This window comes from Megalops cyprinoides, chromosome 14 (genome assembly GCF_013368585.1).
Source record: "Megalops cyprinoides isolate fMegCyp1 chromosome 14, fMegCyp1.pri, whole genome shotgun sequence".
NCBI classification, from domain to species: Eukaryota; Metazoa; Chordata; class Actinopteri; order Elopiformes; family Megalopidae; genus Megalops; species Megalops cyprinoides.
In genome coordinates, this window is record NC_050596.1 from 13,958,652 (window position 1) to 13,972,024 (window position 13,373).

Consider the following 13,373-nt stretch of genomic DNA (forward strand, 5'->3'; position numbering starts at 1 on the left):
AATTACGTCTGCCTGATGTGCACTTCACTCCTGCGTGGTGTTTTCTCAAACTGAAAGCTCATCCACATGGCCAAATGCATGTGGGCAGAGAAAAGCTACGTGTCTGTAGGGAACCGCAGGGGAGCAATATACTTCACTACTGTTCCAGTGAAGGAAGCGACACTTCCGATTGTCTTTAAGAGCCCGGATAGCTCAGTCGGTAGAGCATCAGACTTTTAATCTGAGGGTCCAGGGTTCAAGTCCCTGTTCGGGCGGCTTGTTTTGTTCACAGGCAAACAATCAAACCGTGTAGAAAACAATCATGCTAGTAACGGCGTCACGTACAAATCATAAATGAGGAGAGGTAATAATTGTGTGTTGAACAAAAATTAGTATTAAGAGCAAATTGTAGCTTCACTGTCTGCTTACCTCTCATATGGCTATGATTACCATGTCCTCACATATTTATAGCATTTTACGAGCAAATGTGTTTTTACATGGACAACCACAACGCCTGCGTTACTACACATTGATTATTAGAAAGGGTGCAATCTTAATTTCACAGAATACAGGTTAAAGAGATAAGGCCCATTTATAGCACATGAAAATCAGATAATTACAGTTGATAAACAGCATGATAAACACGTCAAACAACCATAGGCTGCAATCTGTTCGCTTACCTCGCAGCCACTTGATGTCATTAGGAGGTACAGCCGGCAGGAGAGGCTGTTACTTATGGCGTCAGTCAACTTTGCACTTACTGACAGGGATAATCTCTGACTGTTGGAGAGATCCCTGTCTAATGCTGAGTTGATGTTCAGCAGGTCTTGTGACCGCTGATGACCGTTTAGTCAGGGCTGTTGCTGAGCGGAGACGGGATATAAATGCCGGCTGCCTGGCCCGGGTCAGAACAGAACAAGCAAACCCGGAGCTGTGCAATGGACCACGTAGCGATCCCCCTTCTCCTGGGCATGGCCACTGTCACCTGGGCCCTGCCAGTCCAGGTAAACACAGAGCGACGTCGCTACGGCTCGATGCATAGTTTTGTTACTTTGCTGCAAGATTTTTTTAAAACAATATTTTGTTCATGATTGAAATCGCTGACTTTGAATATGTGTGGCTTCTCCGTAGAATTCCTCTGGTATCAACGAGAGCAGCAAACGGTTTCGAAGAGGACTTTCAGGTCAGTAAAACCTGTGCACATTATACGTTAAACTTCCACACTGTCGATGCCAGTGGTGGGATGGATGCTCATATATTTATTTATTCTTTAGCTAATGAGATCCTGTTGCAAAACGAGATGACAGCAATGGACAAGATCATGGAGGCCAATGAATACCAAAGTAAGGACGCAACTGAAATACACGATATGGTTTATTATATGAAAAAGGTGCCTTAGAGAGATTTTGGGCTGATGCAGGCAGGCACGTGTTCAGTTTTATCATGTTTTATGTTCCAAAAAGCGCACGCTAATATTTGTTCTATTATTATTATTATTATTATTTTAAAATGCATCAGGTGTCAGACATCTTGAGCAGCCTTAGGGTTATAAGACAAAGGTAGTCATTTTGCAGAAGCTTTTATCTAAAGCGACTTACAAGCGAGGAGACTTACAAGCAAAAAGCCATATAAAGAGTCAACAATATTAGAAGCGCTGCGAGGCCAAGTTTCAATAGTTTGCCAGATAAGGTACAAGATAGCTGGCAGTGATATGAGTGCATGAAACCATGGATTTGAATTTTTTCAACGAAGTTGAAACAAAGTTTTAAGATATAAGAAAGAGCTTTGGGTGGTAGTGTTTCAGGTGATCAGGTGAGCACGAAGAGCCGTGTCTTCAGATGTTTCTTGAAGGTAGTGAGGGACTCAGCATATCGGATGAAACTCAGCAGAATGGATGAATCATACATGTTGACTCACTCCGTGTATGCGAATTTGCACACTGCAGCTGACCCCGTCATCGAGGGCACCAGTTTCAGGGAGGGCGACATCGCCGTCACCAACAGGAGGGGTCTGAAGAGCTGCTTTGCACGGACCTGCCTGTGGCCCATGTCTGTGGACGGATATGTGTATGTTCCCTACCTCCTGTCCCCGTCATACGGTAAGCCTATATCATATTACATCACTTTACATTGTACTTTACATTTACATTTACATTGTTGTACATTGTACAACAGTTGTACATGATAGCCTTGGTGAAAGGCATTACCTATATCAACACACAGGTAATTGAGTGATAGTCTGACTGCCGACACATTGATGTAGGTGGACCTTTAGCGCCTCAGTGGTGTGATATCCTGTACCTGCAGATGACATGGACAGGATCAACATCCAGAGCGGGATGGAGGCCATTGAGAATGGCACCTGTATACGCTTCGTCCCCTGGACTCACCAGAGGGACTACATCGACATTCAGCCCAAGTCTGGGTGAGCTGCCTATCTCATTGCCTTAAACCACAGTAATAAAGGACAGGACAGTTCTAAGTTCAAACCAAATGCAGTGTAACATCCTTTATTACATTACATCATTGTCATTAAGCAGACACTCTTATCCAGAGCAACTTACATAAGTTAGTTTTTTACATTTATACAGCTGGATATTTATTGAGGCAACCAACCAAGGGTAGAACTGTAGTGGTGTAGTAGGGAGATGAACCAGCAACATTTCTGTTATGAGCCTTGCTCCTTACCACTTCGCTACACTGCTGCCCTCGTTTTATGCATTTTAAGTGTAAAGCAAAGTCATTATGTTACATTTCTGCTCCGAAAATCTGTTTTCAAATTCAGCTTTGCACATGCTCTGATGACTCTGTTGTTTGCTGTGCGAGCAATATTTCTGACTACAATTTACCCTGTGCACGCCGTGTACATGTGTGTCTGTGTGTGCTGCGGCACAGATGTTGGTCGTACCTGGGGGCTCACGGGGGCGGGCAGCTCCTCTCCTTAGAGCCGCCCAACTGCATGACGTCGGGGGTCGTGTCCCACGAGCTCATGCATGCCCTCGGCTTCCTACACGAGCAGTCCCGTGCCGACCGGGACAAGTATGTCACCATCCTGTGGGCCAACATCTGGAAAGGTAAGACAGTCCTCACGCTCCTGGGCTCCACGGTCTCAGATGCAGAAGCACTGGTGACAGAACTGACTGAAGTCCTGCTCTCTGACTCCCCGCAGATCGCGTGAGGAACTTTGGAAAGTACAAAGCGAACAACATGGACAGCCCTTATGACTACAGCTCCATCATGCACTTTGGGAAGTACGTAGAGACTTGGGGCTGGGTTTTCAAAATTGTTATATAAAACAGCATTTTATTACTGTTGAATTATACACTGACCAGAACACGTATCATCCTTTTGCATGTAAATGCAGGTTTGCCTACTCTGAAGATGGTGAGCCAACTATTGTCCCGAAGAGGAACCCCAATGCCAAGATGGGACAGATATTTGGCCCTAGCGACATGGACAAGCGCAAAATTAATAAACGCTACAAGTGCCGTAAGTGCTGCTTGTGACAATCTTAAAAATGCTAATCAAAGCAAAACTAATCTCACCTTCTACTTCATAGCCAGGGAATCAGGTTGGCACGTTAGAGTGAGGCACCTGTATAAATAGTCCCGCTTTGCCATTTTAAAGAGTCCTAATTGCAAAAAATTATGAACTTGTTTCTCAGTGTACAAGGATGGTGCTGGAGCAGTACAACACAATGCTTATAATGTAATGTAATACCAGCGTTGTTTATGTTTTACCCCAGCAGTCTCCAAGTTTGCTGAACCTTACATTGAAACACTCGTTAAAGTCTCATTCCACTGTTTCCTCACAGGCGTGTGAGTTGGACAGCCCAGAGCCCTGCCAGGGTCACACTTGCCAGCCCCTCTAAGGCAGCAGGAAACCAGACCACTCACAAGAATAATGTGAAATCATGACTTCAGTCAATAAAGATTCCACCTTAGAGCTGAATTCACTTTGTCTGGTGTTGCTTCTCATGACCCTGCTGACTCCCACACATATTTGAACGAAAGACCACTCCAGCAGTAATTTCACTACCTTCACTTGCTTCATTACCACACCACACTGCTGCATAAACTGAAAACAAAAAGTTCTTTCATATTTATTCATTTTGTCACACTGTTCAGTGGAATGTAACAGTAGTCTTGCCACAGCCTTCACAAATTTTTTACAGAAATACAGGAGTGTAAACTTACCATCATATGTCTGTGGCTGGGCCCTTTGTACATTGAAACTGTGCAAATGGTTTCTGCGCATGGCAAACTGCTTACCAATGAAAACATGTCCAACACACCAGCAAAATAAGCATACTGCTGTGTCAGGTAACCACACCCTTGTATCTGACCGTCAGAGCACTGGTAGTTTATCCCAATCACAGGGTGTAGGCCGAGACTGAGGCAGCCACGACCGTGGCTCCACGGTAGGCTTGTGTTAACGTCTCCATGATGTCAGGAATGTGCTACATTACATCCCTGTCATTTAGCTAGCGCTAGCGACGGTACAGGGAATGATGCGAGACCATGTGCCGCGTCAAGCCGCTTCCTCACTTGATAGAGAATGACATGGTCCTTTCGAATCAGCCACTCTCCACTGAACAGTCAACTCGATTCTCAGCTTAACACTACAGACAACTTAAGCACAAAGGACTGGAGTGACTCTAGTCACAGGTGAGGATAATGTGCTCATGTGAAAATAATGTGCTCATTTCTAGCTGTCGGTGCAGGAGGGCTCACAGGTCCGGGACATGAACACAACTGTAAAGATATTGGTTGTTAGCTGGATGCTAAACATGTGGGAACTATTTACAGGCAGGCACTGTAGTCTCAGCCTCTCCCACTGACTTAGACCTGTTTTTCAGACAGCAGAACTAGCGGCAGCACTTGCCCTGGGGCCAAACTCGTCCTGTGCTTTACGCACAGCACTCTGCAGTAGCTGCAGTACAGTAACAGTATAGGTACGCTAAGGCACTGGCTTTAGGGGATAAAAATGGACACACATGTAGTCACACCTCATCTGTTTGCTTATTCAGAATGAAATTTCATGCTATTCACCAGCAAAATACAGTTTGCTTTCCAAATCAAAAGTCATGTCTTCTGGTCAGATGGCATTAAAATATTTATTAATTTTGTAGAAAAGCTGACATTTAAAAAAGACATAAAATAAACAGTACTACGTTCACCACCGTGTGTCTAACAGTGACTATTCATCTTCGCCTCCAGTGCAAAATTTTTACAATGTTTACAGATGCCTGTAAAACATGTAACAATATTAACAACTGTGAGTATTTACAGAACATATGGAGAAACGCTTAGGAAAAACCTATAAAAAGTTGCACTTCTTTCAAACACATTCAGGTGACACACCATAAGTGACTACTACGGCAATACAAAAATCAGCTTAGCAAACGTTTTACAGCTTAAAAAAATAATTTATATCATTAAAAAAAGATCAGCACTGCTCTTCGACACAGTGATATACAAAAACTGCAGTAAGTAAAAAAGAGACATTCCTTTATCTGTCTGATTTTCTGTATGAAATCGCAGACGGTGATCCTGAAAGAAAAAAAACAAATTGCAATTACACATATGTACAAAAGTAGTTCTGGGGAACGCACAGCAGACAGACAAACATCCCTTCACCGTGTGGTACCAAACATACACCCGCCTGTCTGGGAAAGCACTGTGGACTCCATCCATAAAACAGCAATACAGAAGAACATGAGTGTATTGTGCTCCAACCTGAGCGTTACGGAAACGTTCCAAGAAATACTTGTGAAGCCCAGTGAATGCCGATTAGCAGTCTATGACTGATTACACAAGTCTGTGAACTAGCAGGAACAGTCTAGTGACGGTGAAGCAGGGGAGCATTGGGCATGGCACTCACCTGGGCCATACATGTACAAAGGCGAAAGACAACTCAAATAGAGCCAGGTTCTATTCTCAAGCAACCACTTCTGGCGATATCCCATCATATCAGCCGAACGTGTCATATGCCTTGGCTCCTCAAGGGGCTTTACATGACTGCTGTGTACTGGATTAGGAAATAAATCATTAACAGAGGAAAAAAAATCCGAAAGTGACAGCGCTATGTAGACTGGATCTGGTTTCACACAGTCTTGTGTAATCAGTCACAGGTAAATCATATCAAACTGGAACTTAGTAAAATTAGACCAGCGCTTACTTAATAAAAAAAATTGAATTTCCTGAGGTCTCTCCGCAAATATGGGAAATGGAATTCCTTGGAGTCCAGGTACAGTGTATGATTACACAATCAGTGTCAACACCCCGGTGGCAGTGCTCCCCGATCACAGGCTATACTGCAGCACAGGACTGCGAGTAACAGAATTACAGCAGGTGGTGACTAGTGATGAGTGACAGTGCTGTACTAGACACCTTTATAATGAAATTGCAAGGAATATTCTGTAAAGTACTACCCAAAATGCAATTTGGTGCATTCATTTACAGGCCAACTTATCCACTTGTATTTGCACATAAGACAGGATTTCCCTTGTCAAATATACTTTTGAAAAACTAATCTTATAATCATGTGCTAATCAAATGCGCTAATGCCAAGCTGGAAAAGGAACCATTACTGGCCAAAGCAGCACCAGAGGATAAGGTGCATTCAGTGGACAAGAAATTTAATTTCTTGCTTTTTTCACCGCGTCTCTGAAATTGTATTAACCCTCACAGGGAAAGGTGAGGCAAGGTGTGTGCTAGTGTGCACCGCCTTATATTTAGGCCAACTACAGGCTACACACCTGTCAAAGGAATTCTTGCTGCCAGCTTCACTTGAAATTGAGTATGGCAGTGAAGGCTTTTGAAATCTTCATATGGAGCTCATTCTGTTTCTGTGCATGTCCCATGTCTCACCAGCAGGTGATACCAATATGCAGAGATACCAGAACACCAATGAAAATGATTCTTCCATTGGTCTCATGCCTAAATTACCGGTGGGGCCTCTGATTTTACTACTACAGACTACTGATTTTCCCTATTTGAAGTGCTCAAGGCTGGAGCTAATGCGTGTTGATGAATCCGAAACGCCCCACCCACGACACCACAGAACACCAAAGACCCGGAGATGCTGGGTGAAGCGTGCAGTAATGGGGGCATAGTGAGCGGGTGTGGCAGGGCTGTGGCAGACCCACCTGGCTGCACCCCTCCCAGCCGCTGCTGGATGGTCTCCAGGTGCTGGATGTACTCGGTGAGAGAGCGCTCAGGATCCTGGGCCAGAGAGACGGCACACTCTGCAGGCCTCAGCAGCGGACTGGAGAACAACCTGGGGAGCGGATATTACATGCAAAGTGACGCTACGCAGTCTTCACATCCACTGGAAACGACGCTAAGCTAATCTATTTAAATAAGTTCTTTTTTATTAATTTAAAAAAGTTTCAAAAACATTACGCATACGTGTCCGGCATTTAGCAGACACTCATTACGACAATCTGGGGTGGCTTGCATAGGTTACAATTTTATCCATCACTGGGTATTTACTGAGGCAATTGTGGGTTGAGTACCTTGCCCAAGGGTACAACAGCAGTGCCCCAGCAGGGAATCCAACTGGCAACCTTTTGGTTATGAGCCCTGCTGCTCACCAGTATGCTACACTGCTGCCATCAGCACCATGCCCTCTGAGACAAACCCATGTCAGTCGCACTGAGTAAGTATGAGGCCAAAGTTTATGTTCTGGGTGCTGGTATATCCCTGAGTGTCTGGGTGAACCAGGTTACCTGTTGTGCAGTCTGAAGGGCGACTTGACAGGCGGCATCAGGGGCGAGACCACGCGCTGCTGGGCGAGGTTGCCGTCACGGGTGGGCGGGGAGTTAAAGATGACGCCGGGATGCTGCTGCCTCAGCACTTCAGCTCTGACGCCAGGCCCTGTGGGAGGAGAGTTCACACACATACGGTCGGCACCTGCTTTAAAAACTCAGCCACAACTCCACTCGCAGGTCTGGCTCCTTACCAGAAGGGTGCCCATGTCCATTCACCACTGCTGCAGCTGTGGGGCCTTTTTTAGTTGCCTTCTGCCACTTCCGCACCAGGAATCTCAATCTGTGGCACCAGAGACACAGCAAGTCTGTTCACAACTCAGCACAGAATCCAATAACATGCAAGCTAAACAGCAGCTAACTGACATCAGCAAATAACTAAAATCAGCATAATAAGGCCTAGCTGGCCAACAGGGTCTCATAGGCGGACATGAGGCCTCACACTGCCACCTGTCTCACCGTGAGATGGCGATGACCACCCGCACGGAGGTCCTGAAGCGGTTTATGGGGCGAGAGCGCGGGGCGGAGGCCTGGATGTCACCGGGGGTGGGGTAAGCGCCCATGCGGGCGATCAGAGACAGGGTGGCCTGCTCGCAGTCCTGGAAGCCACCCAGCAGCAGCAGCAGGTACTTCTTCTGGTACACCAGGGCCTTGCGGAAGCTCTCCGCACGCAGATACTTCCCATACAGGCGCTGCATCTGAGAAGAGGAAGAGATCGCTGACCTGCTGAGCTCCACCCACAGCACAATCATGGAGGATGCAGCTTCAAACTGAAGCCTTTCGAAAGAGTTCTGGAGAGTATATAAGAGCAGCTACACACCTAGGCATGCCCAACAAGACTGTTTTGTCATGGGGAGATTTTGAAAAGGTATATTTAAAATAATGCCAAATGAAATCAGTGCATCATGGCTCTAACACACTCTTGATAAATGAAGCTCCACCTCTCTAAGTGAGCAGGTGAAAACTAACACTGGACCACAGGATGCCACCATTCAAATCGCACCGACTGCCTAAGGCGTGACCCACCTGATCAGGGCTTGCCTAATCACCCAATACTGCTCCCCCGACACTCCCTCACAGGCGTCTTTCTGGAAAGAATGGTAGAGGCCCCGCGCCTGTGTTTCAGTAATATGGAGCATGTACAGAAGGGGGAGGACAGGGCCTGCTCACCTTGCTGCTGGAGCTGTCACTGATCGGCCTGTTCTCGATCTCAGCGGTGACCCGCGACAGCTCGGACTCCGCTCTGCGGAGAGCCGTCTGCAGCGCGGCCCGCTCCTTCTGCCAGGCCAGCTTCTCCGACAGCACGGCTGCGTCCACCGGCTCCGGGGACTTCACCTGCAGCGGCCCAGAGTCACTCAGCACAGACACACCGACTCACAGACCAAAGCTACACACCGCAGCACTGACAGCAACTTTCACCACTAGACCTTTGACACCACATCTGCGACTGATGACTTTATGTTCAAACTGAACTTTATATGATAAAATTTTGACATAAATGACTGATTACCATAACATTTACTTCAGTGAGTTCTAAATCACAGCAGGCTCCAGGTTTGACTCATATATCTCATTACCTGCTCCCTGGCGGCGCGGGCCTGTTTTTGGGCCTGCAGCTCCCTCTCCAGACAGGACACAGTGTTTTTCAGCGTCACCTTGTCCTCGCTGAGAGCCGCGAGCCGGCTGGTTAGGTCAGAGTTCTCCCTCAGCAGACGCTCCACCAGGTTGGAGGAGGGCTCCAGGGACCTCTGCAGCACAGTGCAAATGTTGCATTTTACATGAATATATGACTAATGCTTAATTATAATAATTACCCTGCACTTTGAACTCATCACAATCATATTCATGTATATGCTGTACACCATTACACTTATACTCTCTGCCATCGGGTTATAAGGGTCCTATCCATCCAGGATGTCTTGATTCTTATAGGCGGTTCAGTCCTACATGCGGAGCTCCAAAGAGTGATAAAATGAATGTATATATTCTAGTGTTCCTGTCCTAATTCACTGAGAAGTATCCTTTAGCTCCGTGTGTGTTGTGTGCACACAGCCTCCCACCTGAGAGCACAGCTGTTTCAGGTCCTGCTCCAGATCGGTCAGGATGCGCAGCAGCTCCTGCAGGTGCTCCTGCTCCAGCTGGACCAGCCTCCCGTCACTCCTGCACAAACCAATAAGCAACGGTACAACTTTACCAACACACACGCTGACACCCCTGCATAAATCAAACATCCACACACACACACAAGATCTTGTGCTTATGGGCCCACAAAAAGAACAGTATTGTTGGTCATAGGGCAATAAATTAGTGGATTCAGGTTTACCAGAAGGTTTTAATTTACGTTCCCTTATTACACATTGTAACAACACATTGTAATGACAACAATGGCACAAAGCCGTGTGTGTGTTACCTGGCTGAGGCTCCGTGCAGCACGTCCCTCAGCCTGGAGGTGGCCAGCTGGAGCTGCTGCTGGGTCAGCTGCAGCCGCTGCTGGTTCTGGAGGGCGGACTCCGGATGGCGGCTTTTTAAGGTCAGCTGGCGCTCCTGCTCCTCCAGGTCAGCCAGCGTCTGCTGCAGCTGCCGCAAGCGCTGCTGGTCCCGCTGCCTCTGCTGCTCCTGCTCCCACTGCAGCCACAAGGGGGCGGCGTCACACCTCACAAAAACTGACCACTCTGTGTACTGATTAAGCAGGCTTTTTAAAACTCATACTGTCAGATGTGAAGCCTTGGACCCAGGGGTCAAGCCTCATCTTTGACTGGCCATCATATATTACTCAAAACTCAGGCACTGCTCCACATGTACAGGTAAGGCTTGCATTGTACAGTATGTTTTTAACCAGTGACAGCTGGGAGAAGAAAAATCCCATGATGGCTTAACTGAATCTTTTTAAAAGGTAAACACCAAATGAAATAACGGCCTATTTATATCTGCTGTATGGGCAACAATGCTATGTTACACTGAATGTCTCGTCAGTTTCCCATATCTCACCACTTTCTCAGTTCTGCAGGTATGACTCACCAGTTTCCCGGCGGTCCTCTCGTGCTGTCTCTCCCGCTCTGCCTGCTCCTGCCGCTCCTGCCTCCTCTGCCTCTCCCTCTGCTCCTCCCGCAGCCTCTCCTTCTCCTTCATGGAGCGCACCTTCTCCCTCAGGGCGTCCAGGTCGGCCTGCAGCCGGACGGCCCTCTGCCTCTCCGCCTCCAGGCTGCGGCTCACCTCCTGCCTCTGGGCCTGCAGCCCGTCCATGGCGGCCTGGAGGCGCAGCCCGGCCTCCTGCTCCCGGCGGGCGCCCTGCCGGCTCTGCTGCGCCTCCTCCTCCAGCTGCAGCCTGGTCTGCAGGGCCTCCTCCTGGACGCGCTGCAGCCGGGCCTGCAGGTCCTGCACCAGCGCCCGGTTCTCCTCCAGCTGGCGGCTGTAGTCCTGCTTGGCCCGGTCGAGGGCGTCGGTCAGCTGGCCGCAGTGTGTGGTCTGCTCCTCCAGCCGCTGCAGGGCGTCGGCGGCCCGGCTCCGCTCCTGGGCGATGAGGGCCTCGCAGCGGGACTGCTCGATCTGCAGCTCCATGCGCAGGTTACTGCTCGCCACGCGCTCCTGCTCCAAAGCACCTTTCAGCTCTGTGATCTGAGCGCTGCGCTCCTCAAGGGACGCCCGCAGCACCTGCAGAGAGAACATACTATACTGCTACAGACACGTCTACACGTATGGCCAAGAGCTTCAACACAGGAGCACAGAGTGCCCATAACCCTAAGCACAGGCTCCGTAAGCACACAAAATCACATGAATGCGTTACAGTTTATGCATGTGCAAATCAGGGACAGTACAACAAGATCTTTGCTTAATACATTTCAATCACAACTAAAATGGAATGATTCAATGGAGTTCAAGAAAATATGAAATCAAGCAATTACTGGGAACCACCGCTACAGCTGATATAAAGATGTGAACCAACTATATAGTTGTTTTATCTGAGAGGAATCTGAATTGAGATATTTCAAAAGCAGCTACGACTGTATGTTGCTTTGACTGCACAACCAAGCATTTCCAAAGCACTTTGGAATGTCAGCTCCAGCTGAAGTTATTTTGCATCTAGTGTAATAAACAGCTACTGCCAACTAACAGCTAGCTAATGCTAAAGAAAGCACAGCATATCCAAAGACACCCGAATGAAATGCAGTTGGCTGTTTTTATTAGAACTAGAGCTGTGTTAGTTGGTAGTTAGCAAGGGAGGCTTCATAACTGAGCTACTACATGTCAGAATTCACTGATTTGAATGAAGTGAAACCCTCAGAAACCAAAAATCACAGAAACACGTGATTTCTTGAAATTAGTCATTGTTAATATGCCTGCTCCACCCACTTTTGGGTTTATGAAGCTTGACTCTCACATCAGTAGTAAGCACTCTCTGGAGGCCATTCAACAGTTAATGTGATAAAACATGCGTAAACTCCAGTGGATTACAGCATGACCGTGTGGACAGACTCAATAAAGAGCTGGACATATCATATTAAGGCCAGAAGCGGGCGGGTACCTCGTGCGTCTGTCCCCCCTGCTCCTGTGTGCGCTGGCTGTGCAGACGCTCCTGGTCCAGCTGCTCCTGCAGCTGTGCCACTCTGGCCTGCTCCCGCTCCACGGCCTCCTCATACACCTGCCGCTCCGCCTGCTCACCCTCCAGCCTCATCCTGCCAGGACCTCCGGCCGGTTAACCACAGCGCAGACTGCTCCCCTTCACATCATCCCTAAAGGCTCCCCTCATTAGCCTCACTACAAACTATGCTCCTTACCCTGGCCGTTAACCGCTCATCTTAACCTAAGAGACTGGACAGTTCTTAGTGTTTATAGTCTTCTACAGTAAACCACATTACATTACAGGGAATTTAGCTGACACTCATCTAGACAAACTTATATGCAGTAGATTACAGTTTTATCTATTTATACAGCTGGATATTTACTGAGATAATTGTGGGTTAAGTACCTTGCCCAAGAACACAATAGCATACCAGTGGGGAATCAAACGGGCAACCTTTCGGTCATGAGCCCTGACCCTTCCCACAACACCACACCACACAGCCAATGCTTCAAGGGCACAATACGATAGCTCTACTAAATACCGCGCCTGGCCGAAGTCAAGGTGCAGGACACAGGTGTGGGACGTGAGCGGTACCTGAGCTTGTGGAGCTCTTGGTGCAGGTCCTGCTGGGCCTTACTGGCAGCACTGAGCTGCAGAACGCTCTGCTTCAGCTCCTCCTTCAGCTCCAGCACCGCGTCCTGCTCCGCCCTCAGGAGGGAGCGGTGCTCCGCCCCCCGCGCCTGCTCCGCCGTCAGAGACCTGCGCAGATCCTCCGCCAGAGTCTGCTCCTGCTGCAGCCGGTACTCGAGCAGCTCCACTGCAGAGGGCGCACATTACGTTACATTACATTCATTTAGCAGACGCTCTTATCCAGAGCAACTTCCAGCACAATAGAACAGAAGTGTATCCAAGTTAAAAGAGCGACCAGGCTAACACTCCCAGACCAGTTAGTGTGAGCATAACACTATTCAAGCCCTACCACAAGTTAACTTGTGCAACCTGACTAGACAAAGGAAGCCAAGTATACTACCATATATCAGTCACTAGATCTCACACAACATCC

At 47.9% G+C, this 13,373-nt stretch overlaps 2 protein-coding genes and 1 non-coding gene across 3 annotated transcripts in view; 2 read left to right on the forward strand and 1 right to left on the reverse strand.

Moving 5' to 3' along the window:
- Positions 1–181: 181 nt before the first annotated feature.
- trnak-uuu lies at positions 182–254 on the forward strand. Its single transcript has one exon. It is a non-coding gene; the product is annotated as a tRNA-Lys (tRNA).
- A 656-nt stretch (positions 255–910) lies between these two features.
- On the forward strand, positions 911–3,484 carry LOC118789265 (high choriolytic enzyme 2-like). Its single transcript, XM_036545608.1, has 8 exons — positions 911–983; positions 1,111–1,162; positions 1,254–1,322; positions 1,925–2,077; positions 2,286–2,403; positions 2,874–3,052; positions 3,148–3,229; positions 3,343–3,484. Exons 1-8 carry the CDS (start codon positions 918–920, stop codon positions 3,482–3,484), a joined length of 861 nt encoding a protein of 286 aa, XP_036401501.1. The 5' UTR covers positions 911–917.
- A 3,234-nt stretch (positions 3,485–6,718) lies between these two features.
- The window catches only part of pcnt (pericentrin), a 43,699-nt gene continuing 37,044 nt past the window's right edge, over positions 6,719–13,373 (reverse strand). The window contains 11 exon segments of the mRNA XM_036545609.1: positions 6,719–7,259; positions 7,711–7,858; positions 7,944–8,032; positions 8,209–8,447; positions 8,920–9,084; positions 9,327–9,497; positions 9,810–9,909; positions 10,160–10,374; positions 10,768–11,400; positions 12,272–12,422; positions 12,905–13,127. Of these exon segments, the coding sequence (XP_036401502.1) occupies positions 6,959–7,259; positions 7,711–7,858; positions 7,944–8,032; positions 8,209–8,447; positions 8,920–9,084; positions 9,327–9,497; positions 9,810–9,909; positions 10,160–10,374; positions 10,768–11,400; positions 12,272–12,422; positions 12,905–13,127 (2,435 nt within the window). The 3' untranslated portion in view covers positions 6,719–6,958.

Excerpts from the sequence above, each read along its gene's own strand:
- LOC118789265 (XM_036545608.1), top strand. The coding sequence starts at position 918 with ATGGACCACGTAGCGATCCCCCTTCTCCTGGGCATGGCCACTGTCACC. Across the intron at positions 1,323-1,924 it reads GGAGGCCAATGAATACCAAA|CTGACCCCGTCATCGAGGGC; the intron begins GTAAGGACGCAA and ends TGCACACTGCAG. Across the intron at positions 2,078-2,285 it reads CCTCCTGTCCCCGTCATACG|ATGACATGGACAGGATCAAC; the intron begins GTAAGCCTATAT and ends CTGTACCTGCAG.